We start from the raw sequence: 26,062 nt of genomic DNA, 5'->3' as shown, positions 1-26,062 counted from the left end.
TTGACTTTTTAGTGTAAAAATGTGGTTTTTCATTAAAGTGAACAGTACCGTGAGCTTTTCGTTAAAACTCCCTAAAATAAAATCATGACAATATAAGATCAAACTCCCTAAAGAATTGATTATACATTTGAGCATTTAGAATCAAGAGCAAGTCGGTTGATCCAACTTTCAATTACCCAAAACGACCCGTTTCAAACAGGTGAAAAGTATAAATACCCCAAGAAAACCAGAAATCTTACCAAACTAAACGATAGCTGCGTTCACTCGGTTCAGTGAGATCAACATCATTCCAATGTCGTCGTCGTCGTCGTCGTCGTCTGGATCTTGGAACAGCACCAAGGCATGGATCGTTCACGGAATCGTCGCCGGAGTTGCGGTTGCGGCGGCAATTGGGGCCCGGGCCTACTTGGGTCCGACTAGGAAGTTCCGGAGCCGGGTAGTCGGCATTATACCCGCCCGCTTCGCTTCTTCTCGTTTCCAGGGCAAGCCCCTCGTTCAGATCCTCGGCAAACCCATGATTCAGGTACCTCATTTTACCTTAAAAACATGTAATTTAATGTTTTTTTTTCCTTGAAAATCTTTGTTCTGTAAGAAATTTTTTGTATCTGAAATGGGCATTGTCTAAATTTAATTTTGTTGTCAATTTTAATGAAAAATTGGGATTCTTAAGCTGCTTGGATCCAAAGCAGGGTTTTTTTTAATAAATAAAAATTTGGGATTTTGGTATTGTGATCGGGAAACATTTGACATATAAATTTTTGTTGGTATTTACAGAGAACATGGGAAAGGGCAAAACTAGCAAGTACATTGGATCATGTTGGTATGTCTACTCATTTGATTTCCATGCTATTTAGTTTCGTATTTATTCTCGGATTTCATTGTTAGACGGTAGCTACATTGTTGAGGCATTGCATTAGATCTAGCAAGTTTTTTGAGGCATCCAAAACCCCGTGTCGTCTTTTGAATTTTAAGCACCCTATCTGAACTCTGCCAGCTGATTCGATGTGGTACTTGTCCAATTCCCGTATCCAGTACAATTAACATCCTTGATTTTGGTTGAAAGAGGAAGACCAGAATCAGAAACCATTCGTCTGGTTTTTTTCGTAGCTTCAAGAGCTTGTTCCAGCTGGGGCATTTTTAAACTCTGAACAACACTCACCTTTGTGGAGATCTTCGATAACCGAAGCAACCCCAAGGACTTAGGTTGGTTTAAATAGACCAGATGTGATATAGGCTTTTGTCCAATCTTCAATTCTCTTAATACCTAAGTGACCTTCCGTTCTAGGCCTTAGCGCTTGCATACTCGTGATGGCATTAAGTTTTGCTTAATGCCTACAAGAGCGATAAAAAGGCTTCATGAAATTTTGTGAAGTGAACTCTCTATATTTATATGTGCAAAACTTTATTATTACCTTCCTTTGTGTAGTTGTGGCAACAGATGACGAGAAGATTCGAGAATGTTGTCGCAGTTTTGGAGCTGATGTCATAATGACCTCGGAATCCTGCCGGAACGGTATGCACCTTGGTTTTTGTTTTCAGATAAAATATATAATTACATTTTAAGGTAGTTTATATTCTGTTTTCTGAACTTAAAGGTACCGAGCGTTGTTCTGAAGCAATTGAGAAGCTCGAGAAGAAGTATGATATAGTTGTCAATATTCAGGGGGATGAACCTCTTATTGAACCTGAGATAATAGATGGAATTGTTAAAGCTTTGCAGGTAAGTAATTTCTCCTTTCTTGATTTCGAATGTGATGACATACTTCGTTATTTACTGGGTTTTTTTTAATATCTTGTCAGGCAGCTCCAGATGCAGTGTTTAGCACTGCCGTCACGTCATTAAAACTTGAGGATGCAATGGATCCAAATCGAGTGAAATGTGTGGTGAATAATAGTGGTTATGCCATCTACTTTTCAAGGGGGTTGATTCCATTTAGCAAGTAAGCTTATGCTTATCTATTTCTGTTTCATGTGTTCTATCTTTTATCATAGTGGTTCAGGTAAGAGGTTTTCCTTTTTCATGAAATTTTTTATTTTATGGCGAATGAAAAAATAATAAATTAGAACATGTTTTGCGGGTTCTTAGCTAGACTTTACTAATTGTCCTCTGATACAGGTCAGGAAAGGCCAATCCACAGTTTCCCTATTTGCTTCATCTTGGAATTCAGGTATTAGGTTGACATTTTACTTTGTGATAAATTGTGCGTGGCTGCATTGTTCATGATCGTATATTATTTTATACCAGTTGTACTGGTTTTTAACTTTAGCCGACCCCACTTAGTGGGAAAAGGCTTTGTTGTTGTTGTACTGGTTTTTAACTTGTGTGTTTATTATTCTCCGCTCCTGTATTTTCAGAGCTATGATACAAAGTTTCTAAAGATATATCCAGAACTTCAACCTACTCCTTTGCAACTAGAAGAGGATCTGGAGCAGCTTAAGGTCCTTGAAAATGGGTATAAGATGAAGGTATAAAAAGATCCGTTTCTTCTTCCCTACTTGCAAGACATTGCATTGCTTTCTTGTTCTATTTTGTTGATCTTACCCGTCTTTTCTTCTTGTTTTGCGGTATGTTAATTCTAATTTTATTCAAGTCATATTTGACATTGATGCAGTCATAAAAATTGATATAATAAATATAACTATGCTTCATGGGTATGAAGTCCTTTATCTCGGTGGCATGAATATTCAATACCGTACGATGATTAAATAAGTTAGTTCGTCAAAATGCTATCAGTTACTATCATGGCACTCTCAAACACTACTACCCTCAGTCCAATAGGAAAAAGAATTAAATTTTCAGATCTTTTGCCTGAGGTAGTAGATCTCCTCAAATATGACGTGAAAAATCCAACGTACCAGTATGTGATTACGTGGACGGTTTCTTTTGCTTAAATGTAGATGTCCAAAAGTTGACATGGTTCTATGTTTGCAGGTGATTAAGGTCGACCATGAGGCTCACGGTGTTGACACCCCAGAAGATGTTGAAAAGATTGAATCTCTGATGTGCGAAAGGAACCTGTCTTAGGAGTTGTAGTTTGCAGCAGTATATCAGACCATGGGAAAAAGAGTATGTCTTCCGTAGACTCGTAATTATTGTGATTATAGTTAAGTTTTCTAAGGGGTTTGCCGTGGCATGCTGCCGGGTTTGTGCAAATTTATTTGTATATTAAGGTGGGACGGGACAGAACGGAGTGGGACGAGACGTTCCGTCCCATGTTTGGTGCGCCTAAAACGGGTGGAACGCGCTGTTCTACGGGACAAGTTTTGGGTGAATTTTCATTCCGCCTCACCTTCCTGGAACGACTCGTTCCACATCCGTGGAACACAAAATTATAACCTCTTTGTTTCTTTCTTCTTCCTCCTTGTTTCCATCCGAAGGCATCTTTGCTCCCTCTTTGTTCCGTCCCGTGCCGTCTTGTCCCGTTCCATTTCGTCCCGTCCCATCTGCATACCAAACGATACCTAAGAGTGATTTATTTCCAGTCCAGCCATTCCTTGTAGATCTGTTTCTCTTCCACTGATGATTTGGTATACATATCCGAAAGTTTAGAATTCTCTATTGGTTGGACTCTCTCTCTCTCTCTCTCTCTCTCTCTCTCTCTCTCTCTCTCTCGTCACGGACTCTCCTATAAAAGTTTGGGAGAAAAACAAGAAGATAGAAAAACAGGGATGGTAAACTGGTAATTAGGGGAGAGGATCCAAGGGGAGTAAACGCAAGACACAAACTTCCAAGATGATATAGTGGATAATACAAGACAGTTGGGGACTAGTCAAACAAACAGAAGAAATTGACCAAAATAACAATTAAATAATAATTAAAATATTGATATAAAATATCTTTTTTGTATATACAAAAAGCCAGAAGAATAGAGATCTCAATTTTGGGAAGATGAACACGATACACAGGGGATGGATTTGTGAGGTTTCAATTCCGTGTTTGCGTGTAGTTTTGGAATTTGCAGACTGAAATTGTCACTCATTAATCTTTATTTACAAAATGTAATGGAAAAGACCTTGATTTGGCTTCTCAATGAACACCAAATCTCTCTCTCTCTCTCTCTCTATCTCTCTCTCTCATCTTACATTGTGTACCAACCTTGCCGGAAGTCATCATTTCCCAACATTTTTCACGGCCAAGCATCCAAAAGTAGAGAGGCCAAGTTTTTCACAACATTCAATTCTGTTGTGTACCAAGTTTTTCACCACTGCAATTTCATTTGAGTCTCAGTGGTTTCACTTCTGGCCAAATCGGATAAATAGTTTATGTGGTTACAAGATATTAGGAAGATAGCTTACGTGATAAAAAAAATTGTATTTAAACTCGTATGATGTAGTTCGTTAGCAAATTTAGTCCAAAAATAATTTTCCTGATAAATGTCCACTAAACGTATGGGTAAAATTGTACTTTGATGTGGTGTTGTGAAAATCAATATTTTAGTTGGAAAACTAATGAAAATGGTTTGAAAACTTTAAGTTTTAATGATAAGGACAAAATAAAGAGTAAAGTGAATAGTACCAGGATTGACTTTTTAATATAAAAATGTATTTTTCGTTAAAGTAAACAGTACCAGAAGTTTTTCTTTAAAGTTCCCTATTTTAGTACCAATAAATTACCTTTTTTATACCAATTCATCCATCATTTTTATTGCGGAGGATTTTGCTTTTATTTGTTGATTATACCGAAATTTAAAAGAAGAAAATGAATCTAGCTTTCTTATTCTTTGTTGGGCTGTTGCCATTCAATGGGAATACCTGATCGTTCACTACTAAGATCAAATAGACAAATTAGGTACTCGCGGGTTTTGTCTGGCGAGTTTGATATGCCCAGTAACGATAGCAAGATGTGTTGCGATTGCAATACAAACACCACCAGTATTGGTCCCTGCCAAAGTTGTAGCAGATGGATTTGTGGAAAGTGTATTCAGGGCTCCGAGTGGAATGGCATCGAGATCAGTGATGAGGTTGATCTCAGACATGGTTTTGTGAAAATACAATTCTATCCATGTATTTAACGGACACTTAACGGAACTAATACTTTTGGACTAAATTTGCTAACGGACTATACCACATGAGTTTAAATTCGAATTTTTTTATCACATAGACTATGTTCTGAATATCTTAAGACCCCATGATTTATGCGATTTGGCCTTCAATTTTTTGCTATTTTTGGCCTACAGATTACTCATTGATTCAACTTTCAACCACAACCCAATTTCAACAAAATTTTCTAACGAAAGTAGCATAAGTGGTGATTTTACGCGTCATTCACGTGCTAATTTTGTCCAAAAATAGACAAAGCCAAGCCTTCGTGCTTAAAATGAAAGGACGGGTAAACTACATGTTTAAAATTGCGAAAATTGATATTTGCGTAAGTGTATTCTTTCCCTGAACTACATGGACTAAAAATCAAAATTTTTTTTTTGTTATTATATACAAGCGATATTGAGGGATGACGAATTCAAAATCGAACCAACTGACTTACAAGCCCCTTACAGAAAAATCAAAACTTTATATCCTAAGAAAGACCCCAAAATGAGCAATTAAAGTTGAAAAAAAGGACAGCCAACGGTTGACCACCTTTCTTTACTTGTAATTGTATATAAAGCTCAAAGGTCATGACCACATACGTACATGTTTGTTTGTTTTAAAGAAAAAGAGAAGAAAAAAAAAGAAATGGAATATTTTATGGTGCATGCTAGTCAAAGAAGGAGAGTAATCACAATGAACACGTCTGTCACGCGTCAACACAAAATTCTCAACAAGGACTCAAAGTTGAAGGCTTAGCTGGTTGTGGTGGTCGTGGTTCCGTCACCAACTGGACCTCCGTTTTGAAGAGAAGCACCGACAGCGATTCGTCGACAGAGAAATACACGAACCCGCCGGTTGAGTGAGTCACGAACGATCCAAAACTCGTCCCCACCACGCAGTGCCACGCCGGTCCATACACCGAGTCAAACTCCTACGTTTTCATTAAATTTAATTAAGTAACCCGGATTAATTAAACAAAAACAGACCAATCTAGCTGCAGCGAAGACTTACATGGAACATGCTCATCGCTCTTGTGGCTTTCCGCTCAAATAATATAATGTTATGTATAAGTTTCTCTCACATAACGTTACATTATTGGACCAGAACTCCACGTGTGATGATGAACCGTTGCTGTTCTCCAGAAACAAAGAGATTGAAAGTATCATATGTACCTTTTTGAGAGCTCGAGCGAGGTGTGTTGGGTTGAGACGAGTTTTGGGGTTTGGTGGTGGTGGTGGTGAGTCGAGGAGTGATCTGGTGTGGCGGAGAGCGTGGTTTTGCATGTGGGCAGGCATGTCGGATGATCTCAACCGTGCATTGAGGGTGATGGCAGCGACAGCAAGCTTGATCTGGTCTTCTGGTTCTTGTCGTTGTTGCTTCGATATTTGCATGGCTTGGCCCTGGCTTTGCTTCTCTTTGAGTTTCAGAGCTTTTTCCATGTCTTGTGATCAAAGTAATGGACTCTAAACCAAAATCGAAGAAGAAAATAGGACAAAAAGGGAAAAGGGAAGGACTCAGAAAAAGAGAGAGAGAGAGAGAAGGGGAGTTGGTGGGGGTTTGAATTTTGACTGACAATATTATTATTGGGTACAAATGAGATTTTAAGTACCATGAGGTACAAACTATAGAAAATAAATGAAAAGGAAAAACCATATGTAGGGTTAAATTAAACAACAGTGCCAGGGTTTAGATTGGTAGAATTGGTTCCACGGTCCAGAGCTTAGGGATCAAATTATATGGGCATTTGATTAGTGTGTAAAAGAAATTAGAGTTATTAATTTTGTGTGGTGGACCAGGAAAATGAGTTAATGAGGATCGTTGGATTAAATTTATACGGTCCAGATAAATTGATCTCTACACTCCGAACCTTAGTCCGGAGCGGATCCAATTCCTAGATTGGCTTTCACAAGCTCCGATAGGATTTGTATTTCAACCCAAAAAATGTAATGATTTCTACTTTTAGTTTCAACTTGTGTATTATTATTATTATTATTATTATTATTATTATTATTATTATTATTATTATTATTATTATTATGAAAAATTTAGAATCCAAGCCCTAGTTGCCAATATGCTATGATTAAAACCTTGTTGAATTTTAGTTTTTTATCAAGGTCCCTAGACTTTGTACACATCATCATTTACACATATTTCCATGTCAGCTTTTTATTCTATTTATTAAAAATTTATAAATTATCCCTCATATCATTCATTAGCACCCTCAAAATAATTAAATAGCATTGTAACTGAAACTCCTAGATTTCAGCTGCCCAATTCAAGCTATTTCAAATTTCGTCAAAATTTGACCCGTACCCATATGTTCTCCACAAGCATTCAAACAAACGCAGATTTTTGCAGAATATTTGAAGATGCTGCATCAGTTTTTTATTACATCAGAGAGACTTTGTTAAGATTTTTAAATGGGTAATCTTTGTACCATAGTTCTACCCAGTCAGAGGTATTTCAAGCGGAGAAGAACTGCATTGCATTTGCAGAGGAACTTGGAGAAAAAAGGCCATATGCGTGGGGGGTACAATCTTATTGCATGGGGTACATTTTTCTGTTAGCATATATGGAGACTTCACATCAGCTTTTCAATGACAGAGTTCATGAAGTCTGTATTGGATACAAACTATAATTGAAAACATAACAGCTTGAATTGGGGGACTGAAATTTGGGAATTTCTGTTACAATGCTCTCCCATTATCTTGCCGTGATAATGAGTGATATGAAGTATAATTTATAAATTAAAAAATTTAATAAATAAAATAAAAAGCTGACATAGAAATATGTGAATAATAAAATGTTGATGTGTATAAAGCCTAGGGACCTTGATTAAAAACTAAAATTCAATAAGGTTTCAATTAAATAATTATACCAACTAAGGACCGTATACAAAGTGTCATTTTAACAAAAAAAAAATTGAAGAAGATGAATGAATAAAAATTATTAAGTGTTTGAGGTAAATATCGGGGGTGTATAGTACTTTTCTTCAACTAAACAAGATAGCCATGAGGGCTTCCTGTACATAAAGCATCATACAACAACACATGTCTAGCCGGAGGGGATGTCCAATTGGACAAGGATCGTCTGCCGTCCACTTTCGGTGCCCTCCTTGTGCCCTCCTGTTTGTATGGTCACGGTTAAGCCACGTCAACATTTTATATTACTATTCATTTTTGTCTTATTATATCTATAACAAAAAACAATATAAAATGTTGACGTAGCTTAACCGTAACCACAAAACAAGAGGACACGGAGAGGGCACCGGAAGTGGAGGACAGACAATCCTTGTCCTGTACAATTTACACCAGAAGGGATAGAGTGCGATAAAATTAGTCTTCCACCAAACATGACTAAAACTAATAGACTCAAGAAATTAGACTGCGATGCAGAATGCAATTAATAAGAGCTTCGAATCACCCTTAACATTGATAAATCTTAAACCAAGTTTTTGTGAATGAAGAAGACCCATTTTTTGCTCATAAATTCTTCTTGTATTTCTAATGCAAATGGAGTGCGGAAAAAAAAAACAATAAATTTGTTTGGTTCGAATTTCGGAATAAGAAAGAAACTTTAGAATAAGTCTCGGAGGTTGATCTTGATGATTCATACTTACTATGAAAACATAAGATATTTGACCAATAGGAACACGCCACATGTAGAACTTATCATATATAACTATTATGTCATTGACAAAATATGCAGACCATTAGCTAAACCCCAACAGGCTAACGGGCCACATTCTCTACGAAGGTCCTAAAAACCCACAATCAATAGTCCTCTAAGCCCAATCATCGCAAAAGGTCCAACCCGATCCCCAAGCGAGCTACACAAATTACCCTGATATGTAATGGGTTTGCCTGTTAATCTCCTAGCATGTCAAGATTCTCTGAAGCATAATCCAGGAATCTCAAAGGAATATTCTCCCATAGATGTGCAGACTAGGTAACACTCTGCAAATAGGTTCAACGGGGTGCTAGAGTTAACTCATCAGTTCTCTATAAATAGCCGAGGTCAGCCACTTATTATGGTAATCAAGAACTCTCAACACGTTCTTATTACTTCTTACACTACTTAGGCTGCATCATAGGCACTTTGGCTAACACCACATTGATGTTTGTCTACTCCGTTTGTCTCTTTTCTTTGTGCGTAGATTTTCGTCAATTCAAGCCAAGGTGAAAATTTTCTCCCACACCTACTAAACCACTAAATAAGATTGACAAATATGCCTTCCAGAAATATTTTCCATACAATCGGCTTTTTTTTTCTTTGAGTTTTACTCTTAGCAACTCCTATATTCGAAGCAAACTATTGGTCATGGTGTATCTATCTGCAATCTGAGAGTCCGTGTGCAAAATATAACACGATAAGAGCATCGAAATAATTTAGAAGGGTCTGCGTTTTCTTGTTGACCCGATTGTCCTCTTCTATAATCCATTCTTCTCTTCTTTTTTTTCATGGAAATTGAAGTTAAAAGGTTTTCCCAATATTATAAATTAATTAAAAAAACTTTTGTTTATAATTGCAAGAATAACCATCATTAAAACAAGGGCAGCACTACTTTTATTGGAGGCAGATTCTCTGTCCTCCCATTTCCCGTATCCTTCATTGTCCTTCTGTTTGTGTGATCACGGTTGAGCCACGTCAACATTTTATATTACTATTCATTTTTATCTTATTATCTCTATCAAAAAATAAATTAAAATGTTGACGTAACTTAACCGTTCCCACACAAAACATGAGGGCACAGAAAGTGGGAGGGCAGAGAATCTGCCTCCACTTTTATTAGGTCAAGAACGACAGCACTACTATTTCCCATCTTCGTGATATGGAGTTACCATTACTTTTAGCAGTCTTTTACAAACTTCGTGATGCATGATCCGATGAGATGGAGTTTAGAAGGAGAAAAAGAGTTTACCGTCGCGTAACGTACTAATTTAATAATTTATTATAATTTTTAACTTTTATTTAATGTGACAATGTATGATGATCTAAAAGTTACAATTGTAATAAATTTGTTTCATGTAAAATGCTATTATCCCATTGCATTCCTCTTAAATCTTAAATGTGCAACAGTAGATGACATTGGTCAAGAAAAAGACATGTCGTTGTATATGGAACACCAAGAAAAATTAATAAACATTGGAAATGACACATTTTTTTTTAAAAAAAAATCTAAGTTTTTGAAATATGAGATTTAACAATAAATATGTTTCAAGGTAACAACACAAGAATGATGTGAAAGGCATCAAGCAGAGACAAGGAGCAATTTCCAACGGACCCAGCGTTTCTACCCTCCCAGTTTTCATACATTCTCATTCTCTCCTATTTTGTGTGGTCACGGTTAAGCTACGTCAACATTTTATATTAATTTTTTTTATAGAGATAATAAGACAAAAAATACTAGTGATATAAAATGTTGACGTGGCTTAACCGTGACCGCACAAATAAGAGGAGATGAGAGTGTATGGGAACTGGGAGGGCAGAGAAGCCATGTCCATTTCCAACATCTTTCAAGTAATAGATTACTGCCACACTTTCCTTAGCCTGCTTTCCACAAATAGGAAAATCTTAGGGATTCTAGGATCCTGCAATCATATTCGTTCATCGTACATCATGTGGTCAGAAATTATTTAAAATTTAAAATTTAAAATTCAAATATAAATAGTACCTAACGAAAACTGACAGCACGATGTACGATGAATGGAAATGATTGCTGGATCCCTAGAATCCCTAGGAAAATGTAAAAGGATCCGGTTTGGATCTCTCCCAACAAGGGCCCATGATCAAGTGATCCGGGCGTTGAAATTTGATCCAATGACTACAATTATTATAACTTTTAAAGGGGTTCTTTGTTTGTAGTCGTTGTATTAAATTTCAATGGTCCGGATCACTTGATCCTAGGCTTTTGATGGGAGAGATCCGGACCTGATCCTCTTCCAACAAAACAAAACTGCAAAAGATAGTTATCATTACATTTAGATTTTTTTTGTCAAAATGGTCTTTGAGATTAACATAACTCTTCACTTTGATATCTGAGATTTTAAATTGATAGAACTTGTCCCTGAGTTTTTCCACCGTTAATTACTTTGGTCATTCTATTAAAAATTTCCGTCAAATAAGAAAAAAATAACAATCAAAACTTTCCGTCCTTCAGGGTATTTATGTCATTTTGATATTTATTTAATAGAGATTTTTCAAGAATGACCAATGTGATTGACGGTGGACAAACATAAGGACAAGTTTTATTGATTTCAAATCTCAATGATCAAAATGCAGAGTTATGTCAATCTTAAAACTATTTTGCCAAAATGCCTTACATTTGTTTATGTCACATTTTGCACCTTTTTAACTTTTGGGTGGGAGTATTTTGGTTCATGTTTTTTTTTTTTTCCTTTTTAGATTTAGGAAAAATAACTTGTAAAATTTTAAATTGTTACACTTTTATTCTCTTTGTCAAATTATTAAATTAATTGTTGTTTCAAAAAAAAAAAAAAAATATATATATATATATATTTCTTGTTCATGTGATGCACTGCTCATCAAGTGTTATTGTTTCAGGTAAACGTAGGGGTGGGCACTTGGAACCGAAAACCGAAACCAAAACACGAATCGAATCAAACCGCACCAAACGGTTTGGTTTTGCGGTTTTGAAACGGTTTCGGTTTCAAAACCAAACCGCGGCACACAAAACGGTTTGGTTTCGGTTTTGGGTTTTCAAAACCGCACCGAAGCCAAAACCGCACCATATAATAAATAAATGTTATATAACTTATATTTTAAACTTTTCAACTTGGTTATAACTTATAGGTTTGTATTATGGCAAACTTAACCTTTTAATTGGGGTTGTAAAGTATTGTGATTGGTGATCAAGTTCAATTTTAGTAGATGTGATGCATAAGGATTTAAAGTTTAAATCCTTTGATGCATTGGATGTTGTCTCAATTTTAGTAGTTGTCATTTGTTGCAGTTTTGGTACAAGTTTGGTACAAGTTAGCTGCACTTTTGGTGCAGATTTTTGGTTCTGTTTTGTGCAGTTTTTTGGTGCAGTTTTGGTGCAGTTTTTGGTGCTGTTTTGGTACTGTTTTTTTATGCAGTTTTGCTGCATTATTTTTGGGTGCAATTTTGTGCAGTTTTGTGCAGTTTTTGCTGCTGTTTTGCTGCAATTTTACTGCATATTCATTAATTAATATATGAGAAAAATAAGACTGTATTATGCATAAATAGGTGTATATTTTAAATTGTACATTTTTTTTCTCAAAAACCAAACCGAAACCGTTTGAAACAGCACCGCACCGAACCGAACGGTTTGGTTTCATTTCGGTTTTGGCTTCAAAACCGCACTGCAAAATGTTTCGGTTTCGGTTGTGGTTTCATTCGAAACCGCACCAAACCGCACCGCGCCCACCCCTAGGTAAACGCAAGGATAACCTTTGATGATTAGACCATTCATCTTCAATTCACTGCATGATTCAAATCTTTCTCCTTCGTAAATTAATATAAAATATTATTTTACCAGTAATGTTAAGGAAATTAAAATTTTAAATTAAATTTACAAACTAAATAATGTAGTCGTAGATGATTGAATTAATAATAATTAAATATCGATTAGCATTTTTATTTTTTATTAGTTACACTTATAAATTTAGTTTAAAAATTTAATTTTTCTAACATATTCTTACTTTACAGTGGCAAATGTAAAAAATAAATAACCATATTATAGATTATAAAAAATTAAAAATGTAGTTAGTACTAAGGTGTCATAGTACTGGTTTAGTATGAGGAACTTTTATAAAAACATGAGTGTAAAAAAAACTGAGCTAAAAAAGGTATTTGGTAAACATTTAAAAACAGCTTATTTTCACAATTTTGAATAAAAATAAAAACTAACAACGTGAAGCAGCAAAATAAGTTTATTCTCACAGCACAGCAGAAATCAATTTTTTTTTTTTTCAAATGACAGCAATACTGAGCAGCCATACAATGATGGGAACTTTAACGAAAAGCACCCGGTACTGTTCACTTTAACGAAAAATCACATTTTTACACTAAAAAATCAATCATGGTACTATTTACTTTACCCTTTATTTTATCCTTATCTTAAACTCAAAGTTTTCAATGTGTCTTCATTAGTTTTCCTTGCAATGATTGGTGACTTTACCACAATGCAAATTGCAAAGAATCAAAGCAGGATATCTCCGCACTCGTCCTCACTCCTCAGTTATCGTCTCAGACTCATCCATTAACCTTTGCTGCCCACTCTCCACCTCTCCCCAATCCACTCGCTAGTCGCTACTGCTTTCTCCGTCCCCTTCAACTACTCCGTCTCCATCCTCTCTCTCTCTCTCTCTCTCTCTATCTCTCTAGAGCTCCGACCCTCTGCGGTCATGGCTACAGTCCTCGACTCCGTCGTCGCTCCCCGATCCTCCGCTCTCCCTTCTTCAGCCGCGCTCTCTCCGATCTCGGCTCCCTCCTCGCCCTCGTCCTTGTCCGCCGGCGCTCGGTTGCCTCGCTACAGAGGCCTCAAGGTGGGATCGGCTCTCCTAACTCGCTCCGCCAGATCGCTGAGTTACGGTCCTGCTTCCGGACGAGCGAGCCGCCGTGGTGGTCTCGTCGTCTGTGAGGCTCAGGACACCGCTGTCGAAGGTAAGTCTTGTAATTTCGCCATCTTCAGTCATGATTTCAATTATTTTTTTGTTTATTTCAAATTTCATACTTTGTGTTTGGTTGTTTGGAAAATTTTCTGTTTAATTCTCCTTCAGTTTCTTAGTAATCAGCAGATGATTTAAGTTTCATAGTCGATTTAATTTTTGTGTAGATATTGTTGAAAGGTGATAGACTGAGATTGTTCATTTGGTAAAGGTGGAATTTTAGAACTTGCAGCCAAGAAATTATCTTTACTCTCTAATTTCTGCATTAGCTGAGAAGATAGGGTTTAAGTTTTATACTCAATTTCCGAGTATCGCGTAAGTTGATGTGATTAGTGGTATTGTTTTGAGAAAGTTAAAATATGAAAGTTACCGATCGCAAAGAAATGGGAAATGGATGATATGATACTGAAGAAATGTATTGGTTTTTGAAACATTTGAAAACTTGGGATAGACTCGTAAAAGGAAGCTAGTAGGAACCGAGGATGAGCCCGCCTTAGAAGCGTAGTCAAATGGTTCTGAAGATGAAGTTTAGATTCGTAGGCAAGCTTAATCTGGTGATTTCAAGTTGTGGGTACTTGTGATTGTTTGGTTAGGCTGGTTGAGCTGAAATGACCACCCGGTAGCTAAAGACAAGCCACAGGTGAGACTGTCAAGGGACATAGTTCATTGTGACTGACCAAAATATTCCAAAATTAACTGTTCGATTTCAGGTGGAATGTTGATGGAATGCATGGTGACTAATCATAAACACAGAAGTGAATAATCAATCTAGGGACTTGGGCATGAATCTTAGTAATTCAGATTTGGAACTAAAACTAAGTGTAGATATGGAGCAAATTTATGTATGCATACATGCTTACTTTTCAGTGTTCTACTTGTGAGAGTACACAAAGAAGACACCTGTTTATTATGCAATAGATGAAGTATAAAAGCGGTTGAAATTTTTGTTACTCAAAATATCAAAAAAATTTATGAGAGAAATTGAGTTTTGATGTACAAGGCAGTGTTTAGGACTGATTGTTGCTTGCTTTACAATCAATGTCCAAAGCATTAGAAAGGGTTATGCAGTTCTGCTTTCACATATATTTTGTCTATTACTTTTGGTTGTTATGAAGTTTTATTTTTGACGGTATGTTTTGTGAAAAATTGCAGTGCCTGCTGTTGGTGATGCAACATGGCAGTCACTTGTCCTTGATTCTGAAACCCCTGTTTTGGTTGAATTCTGGGCTCCGTGGTGCGGGCCTTGCCGTATGATCCACCCTATAATTGATGAACTGGCAAAGCAATATGTTGGGAAGCTCAAATGCTACAAAGTTAACACTGATGAGAGCTCGTCAATTGCAACCCAGTATGGGATTCGAAGTATTCCAACTGTCATCATATTCAAGGGTGGCGAGAAAAAGGATGCCATTATTGGTGCTGTTCCCAAATCCACATTAACCACCAGCATAGAGAAGTTCTTGTAGAAGTGGTAAGTAATAGTTGCCTTTCTGGATCTAAGCTGCACCTTGTATCTGTTTCTTCTCTTTCGAGATTCTTATGTCTCAGGGTTGAGATACTTCTCTCCCAAAATAAACTCATGTCTGCTCCTGTATAGTTAGTTATCTGGATGACGCTGTAACTATTTCTTTCCTTTACGAGAATGTTAGTTACTTAGTTAATTATTAACTTAGTGCCTCTTTTATAATGTTAATCGTACATGTGGATTATCTTTGACATACTTTTCATTGTTACATACTACAGTTATGTTTTCTTATCTTGTGATTGAAGATCCCAGTAAGTGATGCAGGAACCTATGCATGTAGAATTGCCTAGAAAATATACGTTAGGAGGTTCTTTCAGAGCTGGTGCAATGGATAAAAGCGTTCTTTCGGAAAGAACAGTCCTGAAATTCATGTAAACTCCTTGGGTTCACCTTTGCATTTTAGGTCATTTTCTTTCAAACTACTTTGTGGGGTTATCCTTAGGTTTAAAAGTTTTCTAATGCCAAACTCCTTGTCGATCTAAGATGCCTGAGTGAAAGTGGGCAGTAAGAATCACCTCTAGTTGTGTTAGGGCTATTTAGATGTGTGCATTCTTCTTTCAAATGGCCAGGGGGCCGTTTGAGGCTGCATTAAGGAGGAAAAATTGGCTCACAGTTCATGTACTTATAATTTTGAGTTCATTTTGTCTATTATCCGCACGTTAGACATCGCCAATTCAAATATCATTCTCTACCATAGGCTACAACAACAAAACCGAAAAAAGAAATGCCCTACTCCATACAACTCTCCTGCGTTGGATGTAGCAATGGCTTGGGGAAAAATAGGACTAGCTAGATTTTGATATTGTGGAATGGAGGATTTGATCTCGGGACCTCGAGTGCAAGGAAAAATGTTTTTAAGCCTTTAATCAACTGAAGATGCTCACTGTTTTGAATGGTTTGAATACCAATTCAGAGAGGAAACTTTATTCCTCTATGTATGGAGATGACTTATGGCCGGTCCCAAGCCCATGTCTTACATGGCCGGTCCCAAGCCCGGATAAAGGAGGAGGGGGAGGACGTCAGGTAGTCGACAGCCGGCACTCCATGATCACGTCGAATCCTTATGAAAATGTATGGAGATGACTTATGCAGCTTTAGTTTATACAGACGTTCATCGTTTCGTGTGTTTGGTTCAATCTGTTGTGCGTTACAATGTTCAACGTGGATTGAATTCGGACTTCATTACATGCACAAGGCATATTTGTAGTTCCCCATTGAACTAAGGGGGAGCAAGGTGGTGCATGAAAAAATAACCTTCAAAACGTACCTTGAAGCAACATTATCTTTCATATTCTTCCAAACCATAACCCACAAAATATCCAACACAATTGGATAGTTTATCTCGGGTTGGGTCGTATACAAGTCAAGGATTACACAATCATATAAACGTGTTACAATGTGTCATTTTTTGAGTTAAACAGGTTGATCAGAAACATGAGCTCTATAATAAACCTTGTCAAGCGGTTATGGCCAACTCAAACCCGTGTATTTCGTGTCATTTTCAAGTCGTGTTCGAAATTACGACTCCTAAATTATGTATTTCGTGTCATTTTCAAGTCGTGTTCGAAATTACGACTCCTAAATTAATGAGTTTGGAGGCGGTGAGTCGTGTCTCTTTTAACATGATGCACATTCAACGTGAACTCAAAACGCTTTAGCAGCCGCCGAAGAAATTCAGCATATCTGCAGTGTTGTCCTTGAAGGGGTTGAGGTTCCACCATAACACTAATTGGCAATATGAGGTGTAGTCCAATTTCTTATAAATTCATGCAAGGTCCCTCCTCCCATAAATGTGTGACTCATCATTCTCAACACGTCCCCTCACGTGTGGCGAATTTTCGAGCCTAACACGTGGACAATATAACGGGGTGAGGTGGAGCTCATGTGGCCGTTGGGACAACCTGCTATGATACCATGAAGGCTTTAAGTATGAGAGGTGAAGCAGTTTTGGGAAACTATAAGCCATGTCCAAGAGTGCTCTTGAGATATCGAAAGATACGTTTAACTGCCTGCAAGTGTGATTCCGTATGAGAATGCATAAACTGGCAAACGAAGTTAACTGCAAATGAAGATAAGGACGAGTCCAAGTGAGCGTTCTGAAGTGCCCCAAACGGATGAGGGTGGGAATTAAACGCAAAAGTCGTCCTTATCGAACAAAACAAACCTCTTTGTTCAAGTCCTATCCTATGTGAACATGTATAATGCCGCAAGAGCTAACTTTGAGGCTCTGACAGAGATGGTGTTTAATTTCAACTACGATCTCCCAAAAATCCAAATGGACTCGGATTTGGATGATGATCCTTATACGTACGTGTTGAACCTTATCCTTTTTAATTTTGTCTCGACTTACTGTCTTTATTGTCATTACCTTAAACTTCGAGAATGACTTGTATGCCACAGAAATATCGTCATCATAGCGCCTCGTACCATAAAAGTTAGTCTCCTAAATTTACAGGATGGATAGTTTTCCTCATCCTCCCATCAGATTATGAATTATATTGCTAAAATATAGCCAGATAAAATTCAAAAGACATAGCGTGATGATTTCGAAAAGGCTAGCATAAGAAGAAGTAGCGTCAAATGCTTCACATGGTCCTGGTATATTAGTTGGATTCATATTGCACAATATGTATACGAATAAATCAGCATCTTGTTTCTTAGTTTGATCCAACGGTATATCTTCCGACATATTACGATGATGTATAATCATAAGTTTAACATACATTGTCAGCTCATCAATAGATTAAGTTTTTATGTTTAGTGATCCTCAAAAACATGATATCAAATATTCCTTTGTAAGAGATTCCGAGTTTGAGTCACATTCTCAACTTCTTTATTGGTTTGCTAGATATTAAGTTTGTGCATAAAAATAAACTAATTTGATACGCATTATAACAGTTGTAATTGACACTCTGCACTCTTCCCAATTGAAAGATAATACAGGAAAAAGGAGTCAATAGGGTAAGGGAAGTCTTATTAGACTATTCATATTCAACCGTAGAAATTTCTTCCATATCAAGATTTTGTCTGTTGAAATTAGCTCCGATTAACTCGACTTCTAGAAGTACAAACAATTCTTCTACAAACATCCGACAGACCATAGGCCTCCTGTGGTGTTGCCAAGTGTCACGTTACTTTTGATTGTGATGAAAGCTATGAGTAACAACTATGGGGTGATCCAAGAGTTGAAGACATTTTCTAAACCCTTATTTCATACGATACATGCCAATTTCGATTATCGGCACCCGCTAATCCTTTTCTTTTTTATTTTTTAAAAGTAGAAGTCTACATGACTATCTTTACTTGGATCAGAAAGAGACCACATGATTAACGTGTTTTTCATATTATCTGTATTACTGTTACTTTGTCAATATTGTATTGCATCAACATATTGCCAATAGGACTCTTGCTAAAAGTAAATGATGATATTTAATATTTTATTAGATAATCAAATAAAAATTATAAGATACGTAATCAGCCCGCCTATCGCATGATTTATAATTTCTTACAACATAGGGAATGAGTCTAGTCAGCATCATTATAAACTTCCAACTTCGACTGATTTGCGTTTGATTAAATCCATCTCAGAAAGTCAAGAAAATTGCAAAGAAAAAGATCTGTCATATCCATTATATGGGAAGAGTCCTTAATTATTTCGTATTTGGCATAATACGAATGCTTACAGTTACGTGCATGAAAGCGCCATATGAGTTTAGATATGCATGAATTCGCAAGTGACCAAACAGGATAAACTAGCGTCTTCATTGAAATGCTGGATCAATATTTGAGCTAATCCCAATGGTTGGTTTAGTGAAAAATGAGTAAAGGTTTCGAACTTGTAATCCAGATTTGAACTGTCATGATGCATTTTTTGGGGTTACTAGCTCTGGAGTACCATTTGATCCGGATGCTGTCTCATATGATACCAAAATTATATAAAAAAAAAAAATAATTTGTCATCAATGTAAAGTGCGATAGTTCCACATCACATGGGCATGACAAAATATATCCCAAATTTCTGGCAGAACTCCAGGCAAGACCAATGTCACGTGATTTACGCTTGAACTTGCATACTAATTATTATATATTATTTACTTGTCGTACGTTATTTAGTTGATCTGTAATTGTCAACTCTACATTCAATCGGTGTCCCACTACATTTACATGTGGGGTAGTGCGTGATGCTATCTCTCTTCTTATATTATATAGGATCTTTATTTCACTACTGTACCGGCATATATTAAAAAAAAGATGGCTGTTGTATTGCCACAAACAAGTAAAACATCGTTGTATAATCAAATAGTTTGACAATATATAAGATGTTTATATTGTTAGACTAAATAACACGTGACAATATATAAGATGTTTATGTTATTAGACTAAATAACACATTGAGACAAAAGAACTATTAACCTAATCGCACCGTTAAGCAAACCTTTGAAATTTGAATAAATCTTACGTCTCACAACTTTGAATTCTAACCACAAAAAATTTCTAGAAAATAATACGACCCACAGCCAAAGGTTTAGGGTTTGGTCCGAAAAGCAATCCACGTGCATGGGAATAGTACATGAACATTTAACATTGTAGACCTGGCATTCGAGTCGTGTTTTCTGTGTTCGTGTCGTTTTCATGTTATACTCGATATCTTAACGGATCGTATCGTGCAACATCTGTTAAAATAAACGGGTAAAATGACCCGATCCGAAATCGACCCGATAATATTAACGGGTAATATGACCCGACCCGTTACCCATTAAGGAAAATATATTTTAAACCAATTAAATAATCAAATGAAAAACATAATACTATATACATACCATATTGTCACATCCAAAACATAAAAACGCATTTTTCTTTTAAGTATATTTTCACTTACGTAAAGTCTTTAATAGTTTTCTAATTAATGTAGAAGTGTAAAAAAAATATAGAAAAAAAATATATAAATGCTCGTAATGACAAACTTTACAACTTTCATAAAGAGCTTAACTTCGAAATTCGCCACTATAATCATATAAATCATAGATAAAAATTTAACCGTTGATTGTTGTTTACATTTACACTTCATTGTTCTCATCAAAATTTTTTTTTTTTTCTTCAGATTTTGTTTTTTGAAAACTTGATCTATTAGAGGGTGCAAGAAGATGAACGGTTTGGATCGTTAATATTATATTAAGAGTTTTATGGTTAGTGAAAATATTGCTTGATGTTTATAAAGTTTCTACAAACTATATGACATCGACTCATATTTCAGTTAATCGTAAATATTGAAACGTGATATCAAATATCTGAACCGTTCATCTTCTTACATTTGCCAGATGATCATGTTTTCAAAAAAAGAAAATTTAAAAAATGAAATTTAGTAAGAAAAATAAAACGTAAATGGCAATCGACGGTTAAATATAAATTTAAGGTTTATGAATTATAGTGTTGGATTTCGAAGCTAACCCCTTCATGAAAGTTGTAAAGTTTGTCACTATGAGTGATTGTATATTTTTTTTTACATTTTTTACACTTCTACAATAATTATTATTAATTTTATTAATTTTTCCCTCAAATAAAAAACATTATTCATGAAGGTTTGGAGGATTTTAAAAATCTAAATGATAATGTAAGTGTAATCATTATCTACTCGTAGATGAATAATGACGAATCACGAGTATTTATATATTCTTTCACATTTTTCATACTTGTATGTATGTCTTCTTAGTTCTTGCCTATACAAATACTATATTAGTTTATTTTAATTTTGGACAACAACATGTTAAGTAAAATTTATCCTAGTAATGATAATAAGGAACTCTCATAATAAAAATAAATATGACAATTTAAAAAAAAATTATATAGAATAATAATACAAAACTATATATTTAATATAGAATATATTGTATATATTAATATGGCTATTGTATTTTATAATAAATCTTTTAGTAATTAAATTTTAAAATTATCAAAATAATTTTTTTCTTAACAGGTCGAAACAGGTTACCCACTTGTTACTCGCGTGTATACTCGTTAAGAACCCGTTATTAACGGGTTTTTAACGAGTCACCCGATAAGTTATCGTGTTGACCCGAAACTCGTTATTTTCGTGTCGTGTCAACATATCGTATTAGAAACTGCCGGGTCTAAACATGCGCCAAAACAAGCAGTTAGCTTATCAATTCAATATACACTGGTCTGCTACTGATAGTCTGCTAGGGCAACTACTCATTTCTTGCTTCTCAAGATAATCAGGCTGCTGATTATAATTAATTAGCAGCTAAATCCACCTGGTACGTGTAGAACTAAGACTAATTAGGTTTTTTTTAATTATTAAAATCACTAATTAGAGATAAATACGGTTTGTAGATAATGGCCTAGTCAGCATATGCCGCAACATCCAACCCTATATTTTTTTTATTAAAATATGATTATTTGGCTAGTCACATTCTTCTGGATGGTCAATGTTTTGCGAAAGAAAAATCTCCATCTACTAGCCAATTTGGGATTGCTATGCTCTTTTAATAAATTGTTTCTGCTGTTATTTAAGAATAATCAGCTGCAAAATAAAGTAATTAAGCATTTGATAAATTGTATTTTTAAAAGTGTTGTGGGTATGAGAAACAATATAAAAGTAGTGTTTAGAAGGATAAATAATGTCATTGTTTAGAATTAATGAGCTTACTATAAACTACTTTTAAAAGCTGCTGTCTGAAGGTCATTACTTTTTAAAAAGTAGTATATTTTAGTTTTACCAAATATTTTTCTACTGCTTAATTTTAAAGTGAAGCAATTTTTGGTAAAAAAAAAAAAAAAAACCAAACTGGTCCTTAATCTTCATTAACTTTATGTTTTTTACTCGCTTAATTAAGTTACAATTTTCTGCACTTTGAAAATTTAAACCAACGAAAACCCTAATCAGCTTTGCTTACTTACAGCCAAATATTTTTCTTGATTTGACAAATATATATATATATATATATATATATATTTTGTTCTTCACACCTTGGTGAAGAGAATGAGATGTCATTTTTACTGATTTTGTAACAACCTGTCCCAACTTTTACGATTTCATTCATTTTTTTAAAAATGTGAATTTACTAAAATACTTTAGAGGCGAGGGTATTGACTTTCATTGACCAACGCATAGTGAGACATATGAAATATTCTTTTAGTGTATTCTTGAAGTACTTAACGATACAAATGTGTAGGCACAATAGGAATCGAAATCAAAGTTATGGTCAAAGTTTTACGAAGCTACGAATCACTATTTTAATTATATTACTATTTTATATCACTAAATTGTTATGCCACATGTGTGTGGCTGAGTGGGGAAAAGAAAAGAAGGATAGATGTAGAGAGGGCTATTGCCCTATCAAGAAGAGAGGAGAAAAACGGAAGTGACCAATCAGGAGAAGGGACATGAGGTAAAGGAGAGAGTGGGAGATGCAGCCAACCTAGATCCACCTTGACCTGTTTCCCGTGCGTGACCCAGCCAACATCCACCATGTTTTTCGACTCCATTTTGGGCTGTTTTCCGACGAATTAAGTTGATCTATCGCCACCATTCACCAAATCGTCACGTCCACTCCATTTTCCACCCAAACCCGACTGTGTTTAAGCTGATTCGCAAAGAACGAACCCGTGGGTTCCATGAGTGTCTCAGTAGCGATCCGCCGTTTCTGCAACCACCACCGACGACCATCACCATGGTTCAACTTCTCTTGAACCCAAGAACAAGTCCCAAGCTTTGGTTGGTGCGGCAAAGCTTCGGAGACGATGAATCAACAACCACCATTTTCTAGGGTTTCCGACGGGTTTATGGTGATTTGAAGCTTTGCCCGACCAAATTTGACTTGGCCATAGGTATAAAACTTGCTCTACTCATTGAAATCTTCAATTCTGTGAAATTTGAGAATGTTTAGAAATAGTTGATTTTTTTCGGCGAGTCGGGGCAGCCAACTGTCACATCCCGACCTGGGCTCGAATCCTCCGTGGCACGATATTGTCCGATTTGGGCACTGACCATGCCTTCACGGTTTTGTTTCTGGGAACTCACATGAGAACTTTTCAATGAGTCACCCATCCTATGATTGCTCTCGTCCGAACTTGCTTAACTTCGGAGTTCTGATGGAACCCAAAGCCAGTGAGCTCCCAAAAAGCCTCGTGCTATTTGGAGGTGGGCATGTACATATAAGGCTTACATGATCCTTACCCATGGGCGATGTGGGATCTTACAATCCACCCCCTTGAGAAGCCCAACGTCATCGTCAACACACTTCCAGCCAAGAAGTAACTCTGATACTAAATTATCACATCTCAACCCGGGCTCCACCACATCCTGGGCTCGACTCCGCTGTAGCACGATATTGTCCGCTTTGGGCTCCAGCCATGCCCTTACGGTTTTGTTTCTGGGAACTCATGCGAGAACTTCCAGTGGGTTACACATCCTAAGATTGCTTTCGTCCGAACTTGCTTAACTTTGGAGTTCCGATGAAATCCAAAGCCAGTGAGCTCTTAAAAGGCTTCGTGATATTTGGAGGTGGGCATGTACATATAAGGCTTACAGGGTTCTCACTTTTAGGTGAAGTGAGACCTTACACTGATCGCCGTGTGCAGCAGCACGTGGCAGCGGCTCGTGGGCCGAGGTACCCCCTGACCTTCCTAGGCTAATTTTGATACCCTAATTCTATATGTGAAGTCTGATTGATGAAATCTCATCGTTTGAACATAGTTTTGATAGAGATTGCCAGTTGATCCTTATATGAATTGACGATCCGACCGTTGAATCATCTCCAAACCTTAATACATTATAGTACGTAACATTTGAGAACAATATGAACTTATAGATCGGGAATCCGACTTACGGATTTTCCTGAATTGGATTTGTAAGTTCGTAAAATAAAACGTCGGCAACCACTTAATTTTAGCAATTGGTGGAGATCTGACCGTTGGATCGTTTCAAACTTTATGATGTTGTTCTAGAAGCTTATTGAAACTCTTGGGAAGTTACGGATTGGAAATCCAATGTGTGGATCTTCTAGATCGAGTTACGTAGGGTTGTGGACCCTACCATCGACCTTTGACTGATGGTTGACTTTTGGTTAATGGGTTTCAAATCATTCTAGAATGTCCTTGGGGATGTGTCTTATGTAAGTCATGTGTTTTAACGATAAGAATTCTGAGATGTAATTTGATAATTGTTCTAGGAGCCGATCGTTCATGACGCCTCGATATTCGTGCTAGGGAGTTGTAGCGTGGACCTCAGGTGAGTGGGTCTTTTCCTTTTTGTAGTGTATATATATATGATTGATAGTTTCCACAAATGCTTTTGAATTGATTTATGCATTTCATGCCATGATTAAATTATGTTATGTGAAATGTTGCATTGTGGTGAAATGCCAAAATGATCCTACGGGATGCGCAGGTAAGTTTATTATATTTGTTACAATCTTTGAATCATTATGCCATGCATATATTCATGTAGTGCTCATCATTGTTGCACCCCGGTGTTAATGCTCTCGCACCACACGTTCGCCTTGGATCTAAGTTAGGTGCTAGCTTGTCGTACAGGTTGCATTAGGAGACTTCGACTCGTAGGTGACCCGCGCATAGCGCTAGCCTTCACATGATCGTAGCACTAGAGCGTATATTATTACACCTAGCCTGTCGTATAGGTCGCATTAGGCGACTTCAACTCGTGTGCTAACATAGATTGATGGGCAATAGGTCCAGTCGTACAGGTCACATTAGGTGACTTCGACTCGTGTGCTTGCATAGATTGATGAGCCATATGTGTAGTCGTACATGTCACATTAGGTGACTCCGATTTGCATGCTAGTATAGATTAGTAAGCACATGACTATATTTATATTGCTAATGAGATACCGTGTTGTGGCATACTTCTAAATTTACTGTTAGCATGTATTTGATTTTATACTTATACCTAGTATGATTTTCTGGAAACTATACTTGTTTTACGGCGAGGGGTTACAATGTTTTCAGAAAGGTTTTTATAAAACTTTATTTTCAGGCTCACTCACCCTTGTTTTTTCACCATTCCAGGTTTTAGTAGCTGAGTTTTTGTATCGACGAGGTTTCTTGGCAAATATTGGTATAGGTGGTTACCTTTGATGGTATAATTCTCTTTCCATTTTACTGTACTTTACTTATACTCTGTCATCACGCGAGAAATGCGTTCATTCCCGCTCACAACACTCTTTAAATTAGACAATTTTAGGTTTAAATTTATTCACATTTTCCACTACACTACACTTTATGACTTCGTCACCTTCTAGATGTAGGCCAACACAGCTCGATTCGGAGTCCAATTGAGCATTCCGGGTTGGAATGTGTTAGATTTAATCGTAGTTTCTAGTTGCTTCTGCTCTTCTAATTCATGGGTAGGAAGATTCCTCTATTGTTGCCGGCCCTTTGCCGAACACCAAATGGCTGGGCTGCACAGATTTGTGACCCAAACGGTGACGTTTTGGTGCATGTGATGTAAGGACGTGGATCATATTTTGCTCTAATCAAAGAGGCACTCTTTTCTTCTTAAGAAAAATAATGTGGTTACTTGATATACAAGGCTTTGTGACTCATGTGCCCTTGGCCCTAGGGCAATATGTTCATAAAAAAGAAAATTTATGGATATATATTATTTTTCTAGGGGCCTACTCCAGCTCAGTTCTGCAAATAATTCACACTATGTTCATAAAAAAGAAAATTTATAGATATATATTATTTTTCTTTTTATACTTTATTCCGTGTTAAGATTGTATGTGTGAAATTGTGATTTTCTATTAAGCACGGACCACTCTTTATATATATAAAAAATACTATGAGTTTGATTATGTCGGCCTTGTGAGAATTC

General features: G+C 36.4%; 3 protein-coding genes across 3 annotated transcripts; 2 read left to right on the top strand and 1 right to left on the bottom strand.

The window, feature by feature from the left end:
* Positions 1-124: 124 nt before the first annotated feature.
* LOC126615360 (3-deoxy-manno-octulosonate cytidylyltransferase, mitochondrial-like) lies at positions 125-3,154 on the top strand. The gene is made up of 8 exons (XM_050283185.1): positions 125-523; positions 775-820; positions 1,427-1,513; positions 1,596-1,720; positions 1,801-1,940; positions 2,117-2,168; positions 2,356-2,466; positions 2,933-3,154. The coding sequence occupies exons 1-8, from the start codon at positions 293-295 to the stop codon at positions 3,023-3,025; spliced, it is 885 nt and encodes a 294-aa protein (XP_050139142.1). The 5' UTR covers positions 125-292; the 3' UTR covers positions 3,026-3,154.
* Positions 3,155-5,533: 2,379 nt separating this feature from the next.
* On the bottom strand, positions 5,534-6,610 carry LOC126615362 (uncharacterized). The gene is made up of 2 exons (XM_050283187.1): positions 6,201-6,610; positions 5,534-5,959 (listed from the first exon to the last, which is right to left on the bottom strand). The coding sequence occupies exons 1-2, from the start codon at positions 6,465-6,467 to the stop codon at positions 5,756-5,758; spliced, it is 471 nt and encodes a 156-aa protein (XP_050139144.1). The 5' UTR covers positions 6,468-6,610; the 3' UTR covers positions 5,534-5,755.
* A 6,578-nt stretch (positions 6,611-13,188) lies between these two features.
* LOC126615361 (uncharacterized) lies at positions 13,189-15,398 on the top strand. Its single transcript, XM_050283186.1, has 2 exons — positions 13,189-13,677; positions 14,835-15,398. The coding sequence occupies exons 1-2, from the start codon at positions 13,419-13,421 to the stop codon at positions 15,146-15,148; spliced, it is 573 nt and encodes a 190-aa protein (XP_050139143.1). The 5' UTR covers positions 13,189-13,418; the 3' UTR covers positions 15,149-15,398.
* Positions 15,399-26,062: the final 10,664 nt, after the last annotated feature.

Source organism: Malus sylvestris, chromosome 3 (genome assembly GCF_916048215.2).
Source record: "Malus sylvestris chromosome 3, drMalSylv7.2, whole genome shotgun sequence".
Lineage (NCBI taxonomy): Eukaryota > Viridiplantae > Streptophyta > Magnoliopsida > Rosales > Rosaceae > Malus > Malus sylvestris.
This window is presented reverse-complemented; position numbering and strand designations above follow the sequence as displayed.